At 38.5% G+C, this 23,095-nt stretch overlaps 1 protein-coding gene across 1 annotated transcript; it reads left to right on the top strand.

The window, feature by feature from the left end:
• The first annotated feature begins 16,443 nt into the window (after positions 1-16,443).
• LOC124154630 (adapter molecule Crk) lies at positions 16,444-19,615 on the top strand. Its single transcript, XM_046528474.1, has 2 exons — positions 16,444-16,655; positions 16,814-19,615. The coding sequence occupies exon 2, from the start codon at positions 17,431-17,433 to the stop codon at positions 18,244-18,246; it is 816 nt and encodes a 271-aa protein (XP_046384430.1). The 5' UTR covers positions 16,444-16,655; positions 16,814-17,430; the 3' UTR covers positions 18,247-19,615.
• The last annotated feature ends 3,480 nt before the right edge of the window (positions 19,616-23,095 follow it).

Below are 23,095 nucleotides of genomic sequence, written 5' to 3'. Positions count from 1 at the left end.
AGGAGGGAGAGGCAGGGCCAGATCATTAGCGGGGCCCAAGGGGTCTGGGCTAAGGGCCACCCACCAAGCGTGAGTCTTCAGCCAATATATTTAAAGGTAAATCTCACAAAATTGGGAAAACAGAAAAAACCATGTGTGAGGGGATTTGAAGTAAAGTTGGGTTGTTCTCTGGTTAACATGTAGTCATCAACATTGACGTGAATAAATGGTTAATTCTGCTGATAAAAAAAAACACTTTATCCGTTGGCATTGTTAATGTAATTCTGAACGTATTCATTATATATACGAATATGATTAATAAATTTGCTGAAATTTGTGTTATTTCCATTTCCTGTTATTACGTTACAAATTGCAACACCTTGAAACAGTGGGCCTCCCGCACTCCAACCAAAATGGGCCCCGGGCCACCCACATTCTAAATCTGGCCCAGGGGAGAGGTGCTGGAGATGGAGCAGGAGGGAGGCGGAGTTGGCCATTGGTGAGGAGGAGGGGGAGTGAAAGGAGAAGGTAGAAGTTGAACAAGTATGAATAAATTTGAGGAACTACTTAATGATCAAAGTTGAATATAGAAAGGAATGAAAGATAGGACCAGCTTCAAGATAAAGATTACCTATGTTTTTTAAATGAAGATGATCTTTCAGATGTCCAATTTAAAGAAAATTAGAGAACATCAAAAAGCCACTTGCCTATAAGTGGTTACATTGATGCTGAGAGGCTAAACTGACGTCAGTGTCTCGGTGGTATGCCATGTAATTACAATTTAGCATGATCTTTGCTTTTGCGGGCATAGTAAAAATACAATCCATTCAGACCGATTAAGTTGAAATATCAGGGTTCTCGAAGTAGAATCCGCTTTGTTAGCAGTTCTATATGACATTAAAGTATTAGTCTCAATCTCAATTAACTCTTATATGAAGGGTTTTTCTTGAAAATGAATAACCATTGGGAATATGTCAAAGAAATGGAGTAATTGATAAGCTGTTCAAAACATAGCCATCAATTTAACTCTCTCTGATCATTATCATTTAGGTATTGATTTGTTCTTCAGTACATTTTTCACAAATGCCTTACAGTTGGAAGAGGATGCAGAAGACTATATGAACTGGAAAATGCTGCGAGGCCCTTTGAGAATAAAGGTACTAGAATGCACAGATCAGGATATCCCAGTCTCTCCAGATTGCCCCGTAATTAGGAAGAGAAAAATTCTCGAGCTCCTGCAGGAGTGAGAAGAGCCCGAGGAGGTACAAATGGATCATGCTATCCCCAGAAACGGTAACGAGGAGGCTGATGAAGATACATAATTCAAAGCTATTGATGCAAGAGGACCACATTCTTCTGAACACAAGTGAGGCTTCTACAGAAACAGAACACTTCTACAGAAAAGGTGGTAAAATTTGAATGAAGTATAGGAGCAAACATGAGCAAAGAAGTGGCTGTTCTCAAACAATTGCAACTTCTCCAATCAAAGTTGAAAATGAGTCTGTTGCTTTGCCTGACCCTGCCTGTTTGTGACAGTGAAAACTTCGATTCATCATTTTGAGAGAGTACCTGGAGTTATTCCTCAGACTATTCAGAGTATTGGTATATTTCTAGTGAAAAACATAGTACCTGGATGTAAAGTGGAATCCATCCAGACATTGTCTAAGTGTGTTTGTTGCCATACAAAGAAGGTCAGTTTTTATATATACCATATTGTAATATAGGTGGATGCTGATGAAATGTTGTGTCCTGGAAAATAAAAGTCATGGACCCTCTGAACTGCTGTTAATATCTTATATTTGCCACTCTTAACCATTAACCTTGTTTTGTCCAATTGCATTGATTAATAATGTATTCAATTTCATTTTGAATTTTATGGAGTTAAAGGTGAAGATTCTTCTATCTTCCAGATCCCTATTAAGTAAGAAGATAAATTAATTTAAATTTTTTCTATCAAAATGATCAATGCCAGTAAAATGACAACTTTTGTTGGGAAATGGTTAGCAGAATTTGAAAGGGCCAAAGATACATTGTTGGAACCTGGTTGGCTAATGGTTGGGAATATGAAGGTCCGACTCTAATGCTCTGTTGGCCCATCGTTAGGGAATCGTTGGTTGGGCTATTGTTGGCGAGGTGGCCAAATCATACTGTGGGCCAACCGTTGCGTCCCACCATCTGCCAACATAGGGCCAACCAAAATTGTTACTTGGGACTGCCCCCCAAAGAAAGAAGGACCTTAATCTACAACTGGTCACCTCATGTCATGATGACCTCATGATGATGGTGACCTCACCATGTTGGTGAGTTTAGGGTCTCTTCTGGGTTATTTCGTGCAAAATAACTACGCCCTATGTAACAATGAACAATGTATAAATTTATTGCATCGCAAATACAATTGAGTCGCACTTACTGAGAATCGGAGAATCGTGATGGCCGCGAATTCAGTCACGGTTTCACGCTATGGCTGGCAGGTCTCACTCGCGTGGGCTCAGGGACGCTACTCCCGGAGAAGGGTGCCAAATCCCTGGGGTACCGTTACCCTGCCGGCACCAAGGGTCCTCCGCCTGTCTCCCTTCAGATGGTGCTGCCTTTCGGCGGTAGCGCGCCATAATTTGAACACTACAGTGAGCATATGGTGTTGAGGTCACCGCTCATTGCATGATACAGAGAATTTTCAGTCTACCATATAAGCTCCAAATTTTACTGTGTAATGCTAATAATGATAATTTATGCTGCCAGACATATAACACCACAGGGCAACATATTTGTGCACAAGGTGCCACAGCCATGAGGCTAAAGCCAGTACTTTTAGAAGGCTAGGGTGTTCACCAGACATTAAAGAAAATAACCATGGACTAGCCACAGGCATAACTTCACAGAACTAACTGAAAGTGCAAAAAAAGGGTACAAATATTCCACACAGGCCTAGACCAGTGCTCAAATCATGATCTCCTGAATTCGTGCCAGATGTTCTACCGCTTGGACTATCAAGGCCTCTTCCCCAGCAGAATTTTTGTTGGCTTAAGAAGACAAGATTATTTATGCTGCCAAACATATTTCTGTATTTGAGGGCAGCATTTTGTAAGCATAGTACCACAGCCCCAAGGCTAAAGCCAGAACACTAGGGTGTTCATCAAGGCATTGCCAGACACACTATGCCACAGATTGTCACTGGTCAACAATCCTAAGACTTGGTTTGATGCAGCTCTACACTCAATTCCTGTCAGCTAATGTTTTCACACCTTTTTATATCTTTTCTTTCACATCCTTCTTTACTTGTTCCATACATCTCATTTGAGTTCTTCCTTTTCTATTTTGGCCATCTACTTCTCCCTTAGCGATTATCTACAACAGGTGATCATGCCTTAAGGTAGGTATGGCCTAAGAGGTTGTTCTGTCTTCTTGTCAAGATTTTCATGAGGCTTTTCTTCTCTCCTACTCTTCATAGGACTTCATCATTACTTACCATTCCATCCATTCAGGGACGCAGCTAGGAATTAAGTCTGGGGGGGGAGGTTTAGGTGCAACTAATACAGGTGTGTGTGGGGGTATGGAATACCCACCAAGATAAGCGGTAGGTGCGAGATTAATAAATTGCAGAATTTTAAGATAAATGGTTGAAAATGCAGGTGAGTTTTACGGCTTTCTGAGCAATATATTATTAATCCTTATACTATTCTATGAGTAATATCAATACAATTAAGTAAAATGGATGAAACTAAAAAATTTCTCTGAGCTCTGGGGGATTTTATCCCCCAAAAACCCCCCTTGCTGCATCACTGCATCCATTTGTTCCTCATCATTCTTCTGAGGCATCACATTTCGAAGGCCACTATCCTTGATTTCTCCATTGCTATGCCTCACTTACATAGAGAAGCAAACTCCAAATGTAAGTTCAGATAAACTGTTTCCTCACTTCTATGTTTAAATTTCCCACTGTAAGTAGATCTTTCTTTTAGTGGAATGCTCTCTTTGTCTGGGCTATTATGCTGATAATTTCTTTCTTGCTTCTCCCATTGCTAGTTAGATATCCAGCTTCCCAAATAACAGAATTCATCTACCTCTTCCAGTTTTTGTTTCCCAATTTTAATGTTAGTCTTGACTTTTCTCTGATGCTGCAAATTAATATCTTGGTTTTATTATTTTCAGTTGATATATACCCATTACCCTACCCACATTAACCAGAATCTTTTTCAACTCGTTCTCCAGCTTTATTATGATGGCTATGTCATCAGCAAATCCAAGCATGCTAATTTTTTTCTCCATTGATATTCACTTCCAAGGCCTTTTCTCTGATTTCATAAATAGCTTGCTCGATGTAAATGTTGAAAATCATGGGTGGCTAAGCACAGCTTTGTGTAATTCCTTTCTTAATTCTTACTTCTTCACAGCTGGGCCCTGATTTTATCATTGCTACTTGGTTTTTATATATTTTGTGAATGATTCTTCTGTCATTGTAGAGAACTCCAATTTATTCTACGATTCCAGCTATGTATTTTGTTCCGATCCACATTGCCAAATGCCTTCTTAAGTCCACAAACATAATGAATGTTGGCTCGTTCTTTTCCAATCTCTTCTCTATGAGCAGCCTAAGAGCCAATATTGCTTCCCTTGTCCCTCTGCTTTTCTGAATCCAAATTGGTCCTCATACAGATACTCTTTTGCAATTCGTTCTATTCTTCTAAAGATGATCCTTCTCAGTATCTTCGACACATGTATAGTCAGGCTTATGGTCCTAAAATCTTAACAGCTCTCCACTATTTTCCTCATGGAAATTGAGATTATAATGTTCTTCTCGAAGTCCTTTGGTATCTCACCTGTGGAAAACATTTCACTAATGATATTTCACAGCTAGTTCAATGTCTTTTCTCTTATAATTTTAATTAGCTCTGCAGGAATCCATTCCATATGCTTTAGTCATCCGCAGGTCTCAAACTGCCGCATCAAATTCTGATCTTAAAATCGGGGCTCCCATATCATCTTTACCCACTTCCCACTCGTTCTTGATAGCATTCGTTCTTAGGCCATTTCCGTTGTACACTATAACTCTTGCAGATATTCTTTCCATCTCTTTACTTCCTCTTCAATTTCAATCATTACTTCTCCACTTTTGTCCCTAAGGGTATTAGATCTTACGTCCCTTTCCTAAAAGTGGTTCATCACTATCTTATAGTCAGCCTCTACTTTTCCATACAAAAGATTTTTCTATACATCTTCATAGATATGTTTCATCCACGCTTCTCTAGCCTTCCTCACTTTACAATACAAGCGGGCAAACCCAGGATCAAAACTAGGGGGCCATGGTCATTCAAGTTGTAATATTTAAACATGGAAAAGGCGAATGAAACCAATATTTTAAGAAAATTGTTACAGCACTTTATTAGTTTTTAAAATTATTTGCTTGAAAAAATAAAATGTTTTAGTTGCAAGTCTTATATTAATATCATTTTTCATGAGGTTAAAGAAAAATTTTTGAAAACTTCCAGTCCTGATTTTCCTTAAAGACTTTCGCTACTAACGACAAAAATATGCGGCAGGACGTTTCTTCACTCAGAAGACGAAAGCCGCAAATTTTCATCAGAGTTTTCATACACAGGCGAACAAATGCCAAAAATATACATTTCCTTGCTCCCACCATTTTATGACACTCGCAAGTTCACAAGGTCTTAGTTTCAGGACCAAACAAAGCGGGACTTCGGCCGTACCCTCGAAATCAGGGAACACATACCAGGACTCCTCATCTTATATTTCCCCTCTTTGTGGTAAGGGACCATGGTTATTCAATTGTTCATTCTGTCAGTGTTTGAGATAAATATTTGTTCCTTTCTCAAAAAATTTAAACTAAGAATTGAATTTTTTCCCTTTTGTGCAGCGTTTATAATTTTTAAACGAAATTCTATGATAAATACATTAACTAATACCTCGATTTTAGTGTAAACATCAACATGGAAATTGTTGTTGCATTAAATGTGCATGTGTTGTTGCATTAAATGTTGCATGTTGTTGTTGCATGGGTTAATATTGATGGTAGAGCTTTGTTCAAAATTTGACAATTCTCAAAATAAAAAGAGGAACTCAATTCAAAGTTTACAATTTAAATGCAAGCAACAACTATCCATATAGCTAATTCATATAAGCAATACATAAGTTGACCGCAAACCAATGCAGCTGGTAGGGTTATAAACCCCGAAAGGAGGGAGCCTAACTACCCTCGGAGTCCGAGATAATGCGGAGTCCCCAATAGGAAGGGTCGAAAATGGCTAGTGCTGTTGAGTGTGTGATTATCCGCGAGACCCTTCTTAACAAATGCCCTGCTAAAATGCTCCATACAGAGGGAACGAAAGCATCTCTTGTGGCTCAGTCCATCAATCATGCTAAGGCGAGAACTCCACCGTCTCGAAAGGGTTAGACTTTTGCAATTTTTTCTTCTAGGGGGGGACAGCTGCTCCCTTTCCCCCAGCTGGGTATGCCCATATTACAATATATCTTGTCTCTTATAAGAGAATATATTCTCATGTAACTATTCTGCCCTTCCTCTGTTTTTGCAGTCTTGACCTTTCTTTGGTCTTGTCCTTCCTTTCCATAGCAGTCGTGGGGATTCATTTAGATGAGAGTATAAGACCAAAGGGCCTTTATGTTAAGGTGATCAAAAAAATAATAGTTTTCAAATTTTTCATGTCTCTACCCAGTGTGAAAGAAAAATCATATTCAACATGTAAGGGCACTTAGCAGGCAGTCATAGTGTGGTGATCATGACAACATCCAACCATTTGGGAGATGAATTACCAGAAGTATACATGCATCTTTAAGGAGACTTATTTGCACAAATTGGAATGCAACACAAATTCACTAATTACATGAAACTTAATTTAATTCCTAATAGCATAACCATCGATTTTCCATAATTTTTAGCACACTTAATGTTCTAGTGTTGCAAATTAATTGTGACTTCTTACCAGCTTCTGCAGTACTAACTTAACAGCTGGCATATCACTTTCCGATTCCAAGAAACGGAAAGTTATTATCCAAGAACCTCTGTCATTTCGGCTGCTCTGGGACGAGTTTCCATGACGTAAAGTTAGGATAGACCTTAGTGGATCATTCCAAAATAATGACGTCTTTCCGAGAACCAACCATAAACTATCCGCAAGATTGTCTTAGTAGATAGGGCTCCTGAGCTCAAAGGGAAGGAAAATCTGACAGTACCTAATTGGGGGATGAGTTAACTGCATTTGGAAGGATGGGAACATGGAATGTTAGATTGCTTTGTAGGTATTGTAGGCTAGAGAATTTGAAGGTGGAGATGTGAAGAATGAACATTGACATATAAGGCATCAGGGAAATGAAGTGGCACCAAGAAGGAGATTTTTGTAGTGGAAGCCACAGAATAATACTCACACAATCGCTAAATGGAAATGCTGGAGTAAGGATAATGCATAGAAGGGCTGGAATGTATGTGAAAAGCTAGCCAGTTTAATGAAAGGATAGTAATGGTGACGATTGACACTAAACCCTTAGCTACTGTAGTGGTGCAGGTTTTCATGCCTACATCAGAGTATGAAAATGAAGAAGTAGACAATGCCTACCGAGTTATAAAGAAAGTAATCAAACAGGTAAGAAGGGAAGAAAATCTTATTATTTCAGGTGACTGGAATGCTGTCATCAGTGAAGGTCAAAATGCAATTATAACTGGAAAATATGGATAAGGAAACCAAAATGAAAAAGGAGAATGGCTGCTTGAATTTTGCACTGAGTACAGGCTAGTAGTTGGCAACACATTAAATATATATTAAAAATTTCATGCGCCAAAGATAATCGTCGAAGATGCCAGGAGACCTCAGGAAATTCCAAATCGTCTGCATTATAGTGAAACAAAGATTCAGAAACCAGGAAAAGGATGCAAAAGTTACCCAGGGTCAGATATTGACAGTGACCATAACTTAGTTATGATGAAATGCCACCTACAATTTTAAAAATTGAAGAAATTTGTAAAAAGCATGTCAGGTTGCATAGGCGGATCCAGGGGAGGGGCACGGGGGCACGTACCCTCCCCAGACCCTTAAAAATATGATAGATTTTTAATACGGTCCCATTATAATTTCGTTCGTTTTGTATAACAAGGTAACCTTGTGCCCCCCCCCCCCCTGAACAAAATCCTGGATACGGCCTTGCTTGTGCCCCTCCCAGAAAGAAATCCTGGATCCGCCCCTGTCAGGTTGAAATATTGAAGGAGGCTCAGCATCAACTGCCTTTAAAAGAAGACCCACTTTACTTTCCTGACATTTATTACTTCACTTCAAAGAAAACTTTGACAAATATGGAAAGGACAATGGCCAGATATCGGCTGAAAATCAACAAAAAGAAGACCTAGATATTAGTGTGCAGCAAAAGAGAGGAGGCTAAAGCAAAAATTAGCCTAGGGAAGCATAAATGTGAAGAGGCGAAAGAGTTTTCTTACCTGGAAAGCCAAATTACCAGCGATGGGTGAAGTAAGAAAGAAATATAATAGTGCAGGCGAAGAGGGCTTTCTACAAAGAAGAACAGCTGAGAATGCAAGCAAAGAAGTAAGGAAACAATTCATCAGATGCTACATTTGGAGCATTTTTCTGCATGGAAGTGAGGGTTGGATGTTGACAGAAGCAGAGAGCTCAAGAGTGGAAACATTCGAAAAGTGGTGCTACCGAATGATGAATGCAGAAGATACATAAATTGGATTGACCATGTAAGTAACAAGAGAGTGCTAAGAAGAGTGGGAGAAAAGAGAAGTCTTCTAAAAACCTTGAGCAGAAGATAGGACAACTTAGTTGGCCACATTGTGAGACATAATGGCCTGATAAAAACAATCATAGGAGGACAGGTGGAAGGGAAGAAGGGCAAGGGACGGCCCTGAATGAGTTATATAGGACAGGTTATAAAGGATATAAAAGAGAAGAAATGTGTCACCATGAAAAGGCTAGCAGATAGGAGAGTGGAATGGAGAGCTGCATCAAACCAATCTTTGAATTGTTGACTTAGGATGATGATGATGACCTTCTCTGGAATTCTTAGCATGACATTCTCACTCTTGAGTGAGAAATGCATTACCAATTAATTTCAGAATGTGCAGGATGAAATTCTCTATTTAACATGGCCAAAGAAATAATATCAACTTACTTGCATAGGTTTCTCGAGAAGGAGTAGTATTAAGGCCGTTTTACACGGTACACAGAATTGCACAATCTGACGTAGGTGCGAAGGCGCAATCAAAATTGCGTCATGTAAAGCGGTGAATTGCTAGAACGCATGTGAGAATGCGTGGATGCGAGACGGCAAAATAGCCACTGTTCTAATTTCGTTCATGCAATTGCACATTTTCCCCCCCATTTTAGAAATGAATGCAGCTCTAACCTGCGCAATTCCGTGCCTCGTGTAAAACAGTTTTTAAAGGGGCAAAATCCACAATAGTTTTAAATGTAAATGAATCTGCTGAGGGAAAAAATGTCAAAATTAAAATAATGTGGTTATCGCAGATATCAACACGGACAATTTGACAGCCAAGTAGTAGCAGATGAGTAATGGAGGTAAGGGGTACTACTTGGGGCTGAAAGTTGAATGGTTGAACAGCATTCTACTGAAATTGGAAAGGAATGCTCTCTGAAAGTACAGATCTGCATTGATCATTTACTTAAGAGTAACTTCATACATTTTCACAATTTTGAGCTATCTAAATTCATTCACTATTTCACTGGAAAGGGATAATGGTTAACTATCACAGGATGTACCACTGTTTGAACCATATTGGCTAAGATCATTACATAAATGTTCCCTATGCTCACCACGCATGAGAGTTGACTCCAGTGCCATAAGGTAATTGAAAGGAATGTTAGCTAGAAGTCCAATTTATAAACTTATTTTCTCCAAGCAGGCATTAACTTATTTTCACATTGTATGCTTGTACTCGCCCAACATGCTACAAATATTTTGCAATACTACCTACATAATTATTCACTTGGCAAAATGGTAGCTCAAAGGGTATAGTAGTTGCCAGTAAACTACTGATTGACCATTACCATTCTGGGTAATACCTCTGGACATTTACATCCAAAAATAATCAAAGTGATCATGTCTTTACTTGATACTTGGAAAAACCACAAGCAGGGTAGTGAAATTAAGTGGCACCCCTCATTACTGTTAGCAAATTCCTAATGTTAAAGGTCTTTTTCTTATTTTACCATTTTATACCCTCATCTCAAAAACCCAGCTCACAATCATTCAGGCACATAACCATAAATTTGGTTCATGGGTGATGTTCTGGTTGTCTACACTGGTAATTGCATTCTTTTTTTTTTAATTTCAATGCATTGGAAAATCACTATTTTCATTAGATAAGCTACAAATTTTGTTTGTGTAGCACTGAAATTTATAGCCATTGCTGGTTCTTTTACAAAATGGTAGCAGTTATCGTGGTTTGGTCTTTGTGGTCATATTTTTTACAGAAATCCACCTGATTTTGCAATTAACTTGCAAACTTTTTAACTTAGGGCTTTGGTGGCTTCACTTTATATTATCCAATTCTGAGAAAATATTGGATATCAGACCCTATCCTCGGTCCATAACTTTGAATAGTTCAGAGAAAATCAGAATAGCACGGGTCAAGATTTTTCCTTAAGTCTGCCGAAAAATTGTAAAAATAACCTCTAGAAGGTCAGCAATATGAATCAACTCAAACAAAATCTCAGCTCTGCCCATGTGAAATTGCTAAGTCGTAACTCTGAAGATCACAGCAAGGGAAATATTTCAAGGGGCTAAGCCCCGACTGGCTACGTGCCTGCTCCCATTGATATGTGTACATATTTATATTCAGCCAATGCATTGGTCAAAAGTAATGATAGGTTTATAGAATTTTTATTTAGAATTTTCACCCCACATTTTTAAAGAAAAAAATTTAAAATTGTGTGAGGCAAGCACGAAAATATATCAGTGTCAAAATTTTAAGAATACCATCGTTGTGCAGTGCACTGACAGAGGTCAAATTGAGTCATAAAATATGTATCATGTACGTTGTTTCAAAATGCAAGAAATGTTGCGGATGCACACAATGCCTCCAGTACACACTGCAGGTGAAGCGATAACATGTGGGAAGACTGAGCCAAGATTTTGAATTGACTCATACTTGATCTTCAAGAGGTTATTATTAGAATTTTTTGGCAGATTTTTTCACAACGTTTTAGGCTAATGCTTGAAATTTTTTATCCAAAATAAGTTTTAGGATTTGAAAGCTTTTGTGCAGGCAATATGGGTCTTACAAAGAAATTCTGAGACAGTGTTTTCCACAAAAAATTACTGAGATGAAACATTGAGCTTATGGTACATTAGCCACCACAACATGGAGTTGGACCGGAGGTTAGGTGTTCGACTCCCAATCAGATTCGATTCTCGGTGCCATCCACAATTTTTTCTGTCTCTTTCCAGAAAAATTCCAGAATGTTCGCTGAAGTTCCGATGTGGCGTTCGAGAGAGTTTGCCGCCAATATATGAGCAAGCCATCTCGGCTACAGGGCAGTCTGTATTTTGAAGAGGCAATAAACGCTCCTCTTACAGCAACCTCATAAGAGTATTATTCAGCATAACAATCACAACAAGCTAAAAAATATATTCTAGCCCAATGGCTAGGGATTAGATTCTTGAACAAAAGAAACATTTGTGCCTTGATTCAAGGTTGAGTACAATAAGCATGGGGTAATGTGACCTAGTGTTTCCTTAGAGCTAAATGAAGTGTATACATTTCATTCTGGAAATACTCTAGGCAATATTTAAATCAATATTTGTTTAAACAATAACTCATCTTTGCAAGACAAAATTTACCGACAATGTATTTCATGGTGGAGAGGCATACAGGTGTATGCCGCATGATGTATCGGAAATTGCCCCCACGTTTTGTGACCGACTGTTGGTCACTTCTTCAAGTGAATGGTACTGGAGTTTGGTTGTACTGCCTTTTTATTTCAGGTGGGAGAGGTGGGCATAGGGGGTGAGGAGTGAGGACTGGAGGGGGAAGATGAAGAACTGTAATGGATGACTGGGTTCCATGTATTGCTAATTCTCAATCCGGCATCTCTGTTATGGTTATTTTTTTCTTTAAATCTATGGCTCCACGGATGAGTCAGGTTTTGACATGTTTCCCTTGAAGAAGTGACCAGCAGTCGGTCACAAAACGTCACGGCAATTTCTGATACATCACACTGAATACACCCATACATCTCTCCTTGATCACCATGAGCCGAGAAAGCTTTAATCAAGAAATGAATTTCATGTTCATGGCATGAGTCAAGTTGATAACCAAAGCATACTGATTGATATTTTATGAAGCCTTCATTTTGGCCCTCCCATAAATTTTTCCAAAAGTATTTTGTAAATAATATAAAAAGCAAATATTGGTGGTATAGAAAAATAAAATTAGGTAACATAAAAATAAGCCCATACTGTATGTAACACAAATGGAGGAGGAGAAGCTCAGCTAATAAAATATAAATGCCTGAATATTTAAATGAATTTATTTTGTGAGTTGCCATTCTGTTTTATTTTTGGATTGGTTAGGAAATGTTAGCTTATCTTGATTCTAAGGTACACTATTTGAGAAAAGTAAATTAACCATTTCTAGCTATTTAAAGCTGAAAATAATGGGAAATTAAATGAATTTATTTGATATAGAATGCCTTAAGCAAAGTATTACCTTTGAAATGAGACCAATCAAGGATTTCTGACGGTTAGATGGATTGGTACAAGGAATTTTATTCCTTGTTGCACATTTCTTTCCAATGAAGAGCAAAAATTAAAACGTGCATAAATCACAATTTTTATAGCAAACATGTATCCCATAAATTAATTTTAGACAGATATCCATGCATGTATAAAATTTTACCATAATCTAAGGCCCAAATGTTTGCTGAATCAAGGTGGAATGCCAAGTATATGAATCAAAGTTTGTTTAATTAAGGTGGAGTGAGTACAACTGACGTGATGTAACTGACACATGGCAAAGCCCATCATAGACTAGAGTGAGGCTATACAATGGCAAATGGAGAACAACAATATTCTATTGCAAGATACAAAAAATTGCATCTAAAAGCTAGCAATTAGTTGGAGTGAGATTTAACCCTTCGGCTGCGGAAGTTCACGATTTTAGCAGCCAGCCAGTGCAGAAGAAACCCCCTGTGCAGGAGGCACCCCCTGCAACGAGGGCTGGTCTGATAGAGTTAAGCCCCTTAGCGGTCCTTATGGTGAGTGAAAGTGCCCTTATATCCAGGTAGGAATAAAAATTTTGGATAAAGTCCGCAGTCAGCGTGCAAAATGTTTTAAAATGTTCCAGCATTCTAAGGGTTAACTGAGGGTTGGTTTGCAAATATGAGTCTGGCTAGAGTAAATATTGAAACCTAATCCTGAAAAATAAGCAAGCTGCACATGCAAGAACTTGGGACTGTTACAGCTCAATAGGGTGGTTTCCTTTATTTTTTATTACCTAAATCGAAAGATTATTGCTCCTGGACTAAGTATTTCACGCTTTTAGATTTTCGAATGACGATATCTATTTTTTGCGATTAAATGAAAAGTGAAAATTTTCAAGCGCACGAAAACGCGACGGTTGAGTATGAATGCTGGGAAATCTCCGTGTGACGTCATTCTGGTTCCCGCTGCCGCAAGTGAGGTGACCTTGGGGCGAGGCTTTGAGCGCTGATATGATGCAGGATGCTAGCAGGTAGCGCTTGGCTTAAATAAGGATTATTAATACCTTATCAAACGAAGAAAATTTTCCCACCTTAGCCGGTTTTAATAGGTGATTATTAAGACATGTTTCCCTGAGCTCTGTGCCATATGCATGCATTGGTAATCTCAGACGATGTAAAACTCCTATCTACTCGTATAGAAACAAGGTCCCTGTGACGTCACGTGGAGTGGCATCGCATGGGCGCCAAACTGGCCTTTTTCAAATGAGGATAAAATTGACCATTGCCATTCGTCTAAACTGGTATTTCTAAAACCAAATAATTTGTATATTATGAATACACTAATGGTGGGTAAGGAATCGCAATCAATGCCTTTCGTTTTCTTTGATGAAGGAAACTGCCCTATTATAAATGCACTTAAGGCTATCAAAGGAGGATGGAGGATTGATATGGAGGGTAGCACTGCTTGAGACAGATATAAGGTCGATGAGATGTGTGGAATTTAGGGTGAAAAAACAAGTTAAAATTCATGGATTGGAAAAGGATCAGGGTTATGTATCTTGAGTCCGTCCACCATGTTGGGTATACATGCAGGGGCCGATTTACCCAAAGTTACACCATAGGCACCTCTCCATTGAGCGCCCCTCCTCACTTGAGCCTACCCCCCTCCTTGATTTTTATAATAAGGCATAGCCACTCCCATGAGGTAAGGTTCGAAAAAAGGAATACACGAATATATGGCTGACAGAATAAGTTTATGCTTGAATGTATACGCAGGGAAAACAGACGATTCAATAATAGAAAAACAGCTTGGAATAAAACTACATGAAACAGTTTCACTTTTATGCAACTAAAACACTTTATGGATACTCTTTCCAAAAATAATGTCCACCCTTAATTCATACAACAAAAAAGAAGAGTAACTTCAAAAGTAAAAACATTGCATACTGCTTTAACTGAATGAACCGCCACCCTTGAAGGTGCCCTTTGGACGGCGATAGCCCTAGACACGTGCCTATTTTCCCTTACGGTAAATCCGGCCCTGTATACACAATTATTGACAATTTAATATAGATGAATTATTATGACCTTATCCACGCTTACAGTTTCTTTATTATGCTTTTCCAAATTCAAAATGTACATGGATAAATAAGCATTGTTAAAAAGGGGTAGAGGATGCAACTCTACAGAGATGGATTTTTAAGTCTTGCACCTCTTTGACACATATTGGCATGCCAGACACAAGGGGTGCTTTCCAATCCCGTATCTGTGCTGATCTGTTTTAAACTGTTCAGCTCAGGGCGTGCTCCAATCGCAATTGTGACGTCATCTGCGCTAAACAGATGGGAACACATCCTGCACCATTGTTTGTCTGCGCTAGTGTGTTTCAATCTGTTGCGATGCGAGCTAATCTGCGCAAGGTGATTGGAAAGCACCCAAGGTGTCCTGCTTTCTATCCATACTGGTTTCTTGAGTAGTGCCAAACCTGGAAATGTCCCCATCTACACATCAGTAGCAAGTAAGCATAGTGGCCTCCTTCTCTTGGTAACAACATGTGGACATTAAAACTTGTGGGATGACACAAACCCTAGGCATGCAAAAATACTAACTAATTCATTAATAATAGAGGATGCAGCATTTTTGCTTGGCTGTGAGGTTTCTTGCCATCATACACACCACTAAGGGAGATCCATCTGTGAGGAACCCATTTGAGAGGTTTGAGAGCAATGAAGACTAGGAAGTTGTTATGCAGGTTTCAAGATGAGGGCTAAAACGTACACGGTAAAAAGACTGACAAATTACAATTCAACTAAGTTGTCATAAAATTGATGAAAGCACTACAGAGGATAAGGAAATTGCAGGAGAAGATGAAACAGGAAGCAGGTTTGGACGAATCATGGAGAGAGATGCTGTAAACGGAAAAACACGGTTGAGGGGTATTGGGTAACATTTCAGGGTTCCTCGATACAATGACGAGTAAAAAATCTCATACCTAACAGGAAAAACCGTAACTTTAGGCAGTGAAACTGTAAAAAAGTTTCTAACGACAGAAATCGTCGAAATATAAGCGACGAAGTAGCACAGATATAAGACTTACTTATATAAGTATCTCATGAATGCTCGTTTGATGCAAAGATTTATCGTTCATCGCAAATATATTTCCACGCTTCCACGATTCATTGCCACTACTAGCTCGGAACGAAACGATGCGTTTGGAAGTATCCAGAAATATGAGAAACTACCCAATAAAAACCATACCACAGTTGAAAGGAGATACGTTAAATCAGCACATTCATGACCCATTGAATTCTGTAACGAGTACAATATTGCGAAACATATGTCCACCACCAACGAGCTTTGCTAATGCAACAGTGTTCAACAACAGGGTTCAACACCAACTTAAGAATTACTGCCCTTACTCCAGAGAGACAGCTGAAACATTATTCTGTCAATGAGTAACAGCGGAGTAACTCGACGAGGCAATATAACATGAGGGTTAGCCCAAAAAAAGAGGGTGCACATTACGGCGTCAGTCTTCGAGCAACTTAAATGACATTTCCGGGAAGCTATCGAGCACAGGGTATTTAACTTGAATCGTCATCGTTTTATAAAATAAATGAAAATAACAGAGCCAAAAACTGAGAATTGTGCTATGTAGACTGGTGAAATTAAACCTGGCAGACGAATCAAGACCATTAAATTAATAAATGAAAGGTTAATTACCAAAGGCCACTCTTGACACATAATGGAGCCTCTGTGGCTCCATCTGGAAAACAATTGAAGGAGAAAAGTCAGTGGCATTATTATGGGACTTACAGTGTAAAATTCCCGAATTTTAAGCATTTTGATGATGGAATAACGCTTGCTTCGAAGAAATAAGTTTTTAAATTAGACTTCTAAGTTATATTTTATATAATTTTCGCGTAATAACGAAGTCGGCTCCCATGCACGGCGGATAAAGGAAATATTAATGTAAGAATCTTAGCTAGTAATGGTTACATCCTGTAATAGTTACGCTATTATTCCTTTACACGGAAATATTTTATGAATTTTAATGTCTCATAATTGGAAAAAATGTTCACGTTAATGTATAAATTACCACTTTTCTCACCTTTTTTGTGTTTTCTCAGGTGGTCGTCGGTAGTTCAGTAACCTGTGAAGTGTGGGTAACACCCTGAACTTGTTGAATTGAGAAATTGCTGCATTTCCGTCTGGCCTTCGGTCATTTCTCCTGTACAAAAGACCTGGGGAAATTCTTCGTCAGTGTGTGTTTGGTGATAGTGATTCGTATGTGCGAGATTTAATTGTGAAACCTGAAACTCTCTCCGCCTCCCTGATCGGTGGGGTTGCGGCCGCTAACCGTTCCCCTCAACATGTGATGTGTTTTTAACGCTTTCCAATTGCATTTTTATGCCTGTTTCGCTTTGAATAGCGGTTGATGTGAAAGAAGTTGCTGTTGGAAGAAGTTGACAGTGTCTTTAATTCCATCTCCAATCATATCATCGTTTTTAACTAACTGTAAATATTAATTTTTTATCGCAGAAGGTGATATTAAATATGCCAGTGGCTTTTGGGCTAATGCCAGTGCTAGGGTTCTGTGATGCTGGTGTTTGGTAGAAGCCGGTATTCATACAAAATTAAGGACAAATGTGCTTTTTCTCTTGTCACTTCTATACTAACCCACTCGGTGATCATTAGTTAATGATAGTATACATTCGTGTTACTAAATTGAATATATAGTTTAAAAATGGCGGCATCATTTGACCCTAGTGATAGAGCAAGCTGGTATTTTGGGCCTATGTCTCGTCAGGATGCAACTGATCTGTTGCTTACTGAGGAGGGAGGAGTTTTTCTTGTCAGAGACAGCACTACCATCCATGGAGATTATGTACTGTGTGTCAAAGAAGACAGTAAAGTGAGTCATTACATCATAAACAAGATACAACAGGGAGAACAGACTAACTTCCGAATCGGTGATCAGATGTTTTCTGATTTGCCTGGTCTCTTAGCTTTTTACAAGTTACACTACCTTGATACCACACCTCTCATAAAACCCGCGCCACGTCGCATCGAGAAAATCGTTGCAAAATATGATTTTGATGGCAGAGATGCCGATGATTTACCGTTCAAGAAAGGAGATATATTAACTGTTGTTTCGAAGGATGAAGAACAGTGGTGGACAGCCAGAAACAGTTGTGGTCGCACTGGTTCAATACCTGTACCGTATGTCCAGAAGCTGGAGGACGGACAACATTGCTTAAATGACGGAAATCGCCCTGGCTCTGGGGGAAGTAATGCTGTTAGCCAGCAGCAAGATGCCGCAGTACGGAGGACCAACATTCAAAGGAAACTCCCAGCTTATGCCAGAGTGAAGCAAGCCAGAGTTCCAAACGCATACGACAAGACAGCCCTTAAGTTGGAAGTTGGGGATATAATTAAGGTTACAAAAATGAACATTAATGGTCAGTGGGAAGGAGAATTGAATGGAAAAGTGGGGCATTTTCCCTTCACGCATGTAGAATTTGTTGACTCGGAAAATAACGATGGTGTTGATGAGAGTTAAAAGAACCTATGCGGCCGACATAGGAGATTCAGTAATGAGCGGTAGACGCAGAGAGAGAGAGAGGTACTTTATTTTGTAAATAATGCATGTGATAAGTATATTATGTGACCGTGCAAAGATGAATGAGATGGACAGATCAGTTAGAAGTCTGCTTGCACAAAAAATCTCCAGTGCTCAATTCAGATATATTCAGAGCTCTTAGTGTTGCTATAGCTTTAGGCTGTGGCAATCTATGGCAAACAAGTAATACTCCTGCTATGTAGAGGGCTTTTAAAATGGATTTAATTCAGCTATAGAGGTATTAATAAGGGTTGATTTATTTGTAGGTATGTGTTCCCTGATTGCAGCTGTATTTAATTGTAAAAGCTCTCAGGATAACGTTTTCTACTTGATGTAGTATGCAATATTTACATGTTCTGCACTACATCCATTTCTTGAAACAGCAATGCTCTTTATATTTATGTGGTTGTTAATCCCGGTCGGAATGCATCTTATGATTAAGGTTTTTTGTATGTATGAACTTACGTAAGGCCAAAATGTTTTATGTTTGAGAATTGCCAGTTTGGTCATTGCTGCATTTCTTAATAATGTAATTGAAACATTCTCGTAGCCAATTTTCCCTTGTGCTTAGTTTATAAATAAGTTAAGAGCTCAGTTCACTGAGGAGCTGTTTCTCTCAGGATTACTGCTAAAGTTGTGTATAAAGTATTTTAATGGTTTTTTATTAGCTTGCTTCACAGCTTTTGTACTCTCCAAGTCCTATACAATTCAAATGGAAGTGATTACCTATTTGATCTATTACACGTGTATTTGTAATATTTTGCATCGATTATTCAATTTTAATTTTAGTAGCCAAGCGTTAAATAGAAATCAAAGTTTTAAATACTGTGAATCCCGATTGTTTGGAATATAACATATCTATAGACAACATGCTATTTTAGAAAATTTCTTATTACTGGTTTTGAAGTTAGTCTCCCTATATTGTGGTATTTCTGACCCATCTCGTACCTTATGGAGTAGCTCAATTTTTCATGGTTTTAAGCAAACGGATCAAAGTGTTAAGTAACCAAGCCTAAAATTATTTTCCAGAGGTCAGAATTTTATCTGAGTATGTTTCTAGTCATTATCCTTCACACTCAAAGCTGAGGTCTTCAAGTATTAGTATGTGAGACACAAAGTTTATATTGTGAAAATTTCTCACATTGAATGGTGTAAGAATGTTCCCTTATCTTTTGCCCTTGCTCATAGACATTTTAATGAATTGAAGCTTTGATAAAAGGAGACGTATGTACAGGATTTATATCTAGCCTTCATGATATTCAGATTTAAATGGTTACATAATAAAAACCTGTGATAAGTGCCTAATGAATGCTGCATTTTCATTTACATCCTCATGTCAGCCTGGTCCACAAATTTAGCCATATCATGGGTAAGGAATTCTTTAGCGATCGTCAGTTTTATACGTCAATGTGCTTCTTTTTTTGCTGAAGTCAGAGCATTTCTTCAAGTGAGGACGTAGCTTAAGGTGAGAGGGGGGCACTACATTTGGTACTAAGGTATTTGAGAGGTGGGGGTAAAAGCAAGTAGGAAAAAGGTGCTCTCAGTTAAATTGCAAACACTATCAATGAGCTCTGCGGATGGGGAAGAGTAAGACGTGGAACAAACTTGGTTCTTCATATTGTACATGCCCATTTTAATCCATATTTTAAAGGAATATTTAATAGCAAGAACCAGAGTTATCTTGCCAAGATATATGTACAAGGTTTCTCATTTTGTGAGGATGATCCAAACTCGGTGGCCCAGGAGAGACTGCCTGGTTCATCCGACAGAAACCAGTGCCTGAGCAGGTGGAAGGCAAATTAGAATTTATGAGCTTGAGCAGTGCAAAAATATTGCAAATCGTGCTACGAAGAAAATGCGGCAGAAAAATAGCAGAAAATTTGACCAAAAAAGTTATAATACTTTTTGACACCAAGGAGGGACTACCATTTTTATGTTTGCCTTGTTTTAATAAAATCTATTACTATTTCTAAAAAGATGATCAATTTTTACCTTTATTATCATATTTTTAACTGTCAGTCACTGGTGACTGACTTAGCCTGATAAGAAAGCTCCGTGTCAGTCACCGATGATTGACGTGGCACTCAGCGTGTTAACAAATTTGTACTTGATCAGCCTCTCTCCAACCAGGTCGTTTGCTCAGTTCTCAACTGTTCCAACTGAGTGAATTGAAGTAGGATACATTAAAACAGTATTAATGAGAAGTCTCGCTATGGCCAGGTACAATTCCCAGAATTCCTCTTTGAGTTTTAATGGTGAACTCTTAAAATACTCCAGTTGAACTTCCAACAAATACACCTGTGTATGAAGAATATTTTTAGCTTTTTTACAAGCCACCTTCTCTCCCACGCCTGCCTCACCAGATTCAGACTAATAAAATTAGAGCTAAGCTCAACAGATTCAGGCGTTACATGGTAAAATTTTGACTTATTTAAATAAAAGATGGTTGCACTTTTCCACAATATTTTAATGCATGCAACGCATTTAGGCTCAGAGCCATCATCTGGTATAAGACCCGATGTCTTGTTCCCGATGATGACCCTGTGAGCTGAAATGTGTCGCACCCTTTAACTCTTTTAGTGCCAGCCGGCCGATCTATCAGCCCGAGGGGTATGCGCAAAGAATGCCACGGGCCGATCTATCGGCCAGGTGTATTTAAATTAATTTAGAAATTAAATATTTTTCCCAAGTTGTACAGAAGAGATAACAACATAGGTGAACTTTTTAATCAATGATGTAAGTATTAGCAGTTTAAATAAAAATAATTAGCTTCAACACATTCATATTAGAATTTTTATAAAATTTTAAGTAAAATCGTGCAAATTCATCAAAAAAGCCCTGGCATTCTTCGCGTATACGAGGTGAAAAAGGCCGGCACTAAAAGGGTTAAAATACTGTGGAAAAGTGCTACTATCTTTCATTAAAAAAAGTAGTTAGAGCTATTTATTAATATTTTTTGGAAACTACTCCTAACAACAGGTACAGTGGTGCAGTGAGGGGGGGTTTTGGAAGATAAAGCCCCCTCCAGAGGTCAGAAAATTTTTAAAAGTTAAATCCATTTTACTCAATCGCATTAATATTACTTATAAAATTTTGGAAGGATTTATAAAATATCCCTCAGAAAGCCGTGAAACTAACTATTTACCCTAATTTTTTCTGGGGAAGGCCCCCGCTTACCCTGGTGGGTAGGCCATACCCCTAGACACCCCAGTATTAGTTGTGCCTAAAACCCCACCTAACCTTATTTCCAAGCTGCGCCCCTGAATAGGTATGCTATGTTTTGTCGGCATTATTAAAGCTAATTAGTATAAAATTTGTAAGGGATGTCCAATGAATTTAATATAATTACTACCATGTACTTCCCAATCCTCATGAAGTTGCTTACTGAACTGAAAGATGTATTTTACGTGATAATGGGGACCAACTAGTTTGGACCTCAAAATAAAAGTACTCGTGACTCAACTCTTCAAGATAAATTCCAAACATCTGGTTAATATGCCAGCTAAGTCCCAGGTCCAAATTTGTATGCTTGCTGCAACCGACATTGTTAGAGATTGAAGGCTAATTGAGGTGTAGATTTTATGATTACAGCAGTTTTATGATACCATGGTATTGCAATGCTCCCACTGACTGGCACGTCCTTCATCAGTAACTTTTGAGTAGCTTTGGTTGGTCATAGGCCAGATCTTTCCCTTTAATTGTGAGTGAGGGGAAAATAAGTGTTCCAGGCAAAGAAGGATCATCAGTTTTCATGGCTCAGCCTGCCTAGTTACCTGCTTTTAGCAGAACTTCCCTTTTGCCGTGAACTTTGTGCAATTATATTTTATGCCTACTCCTGCCAACACCGTAACGTAACGTAATCAAGGTTCCCATAGTCTTTCCTGCTGCATATAAATTTGTGAGAATTTTCAGCTGTAAAACATGTTACCTCATGGAGTCATTTTTCAATTTATTGGATTCTCCTTAACTTGTTCACTTAAAAAGTTCATCATTCGAGGAGATAAATCTACACATCAATTAGCCTTCAATCTCTAGCAATGTTGGTTGCAGCAAGCATACAAATTTGGATCTGGGGCTTTGCTGGCATATTAACCAGATGTTTGGGATTTTATCTTGAAGAGTTGAGTCATTCAAGGTACACACTATGGATTAAAGATATAAAAGGAATATACAATTCAACATGCATGGTAGCAATTTCATTTCGTATCACATATTAAGAAAGATAATGTAATCTCTTGTTTCAGTCACAATTTTAGCAGGGTATGCATCTGTTGAAAATATTGTAATTAAAAAAAAAGATTATGGAGTTGCTCCTTCTCATCAAATGAGAATGAGCAACTCCATAACACAAATTTGAATCCCTTTAAGCCATTACAGAAAGATATTACCAATTAAAAAAATGCATCTCCAATGATGGTTGCTACACATTGCCAGTCTTCCTCTGTTTGCAAGGAAGACTTGGTATAAAGGCCGTTTTACACAGTACACGAAATCGCGCAATCTGACGTACATGCGAAGGCACAATCAAAATTGCATCGTGTAAAGCGGTGAATTGCTAGAACACATGCTAGAATGCGTGGATGCGAGACGGCAAAATAGCCCGTTCTAATTTCGTTCATGCATTCGCACAATTCCACGCCATTCTAGAAATGAATGCAGCTCTATCCTGCGCAATTCCGTGCCCCGTATAAAACGGCCTTAAGAAAAAAATATAATTTGGACATACATAGGTGCACATTTCAATTAAGAGAACCTAATGTGTAGGAAAATGAAATTAGATTAAAAAATT

This window comes from Ischnura elegans, chromosome 2 (assembly GCF_921293095.1).
Source record: "Ischnura elegans chromosome 2, ioIscEleg1.1, whole genome shotgun sequence".
In the NCBI taxonomy this organism is placed as follows: Eukaryota; Metazoa; Arthropoda; class Insecta; order Odonata; family Coenagrionidae; genus Ischnura; species Ischnura elegans.
The sequence above is the reverse complement of the archived record's forward strand: the minus strand, read 5'-3'. Positions and strand labels throughout refer to the sequence as shown.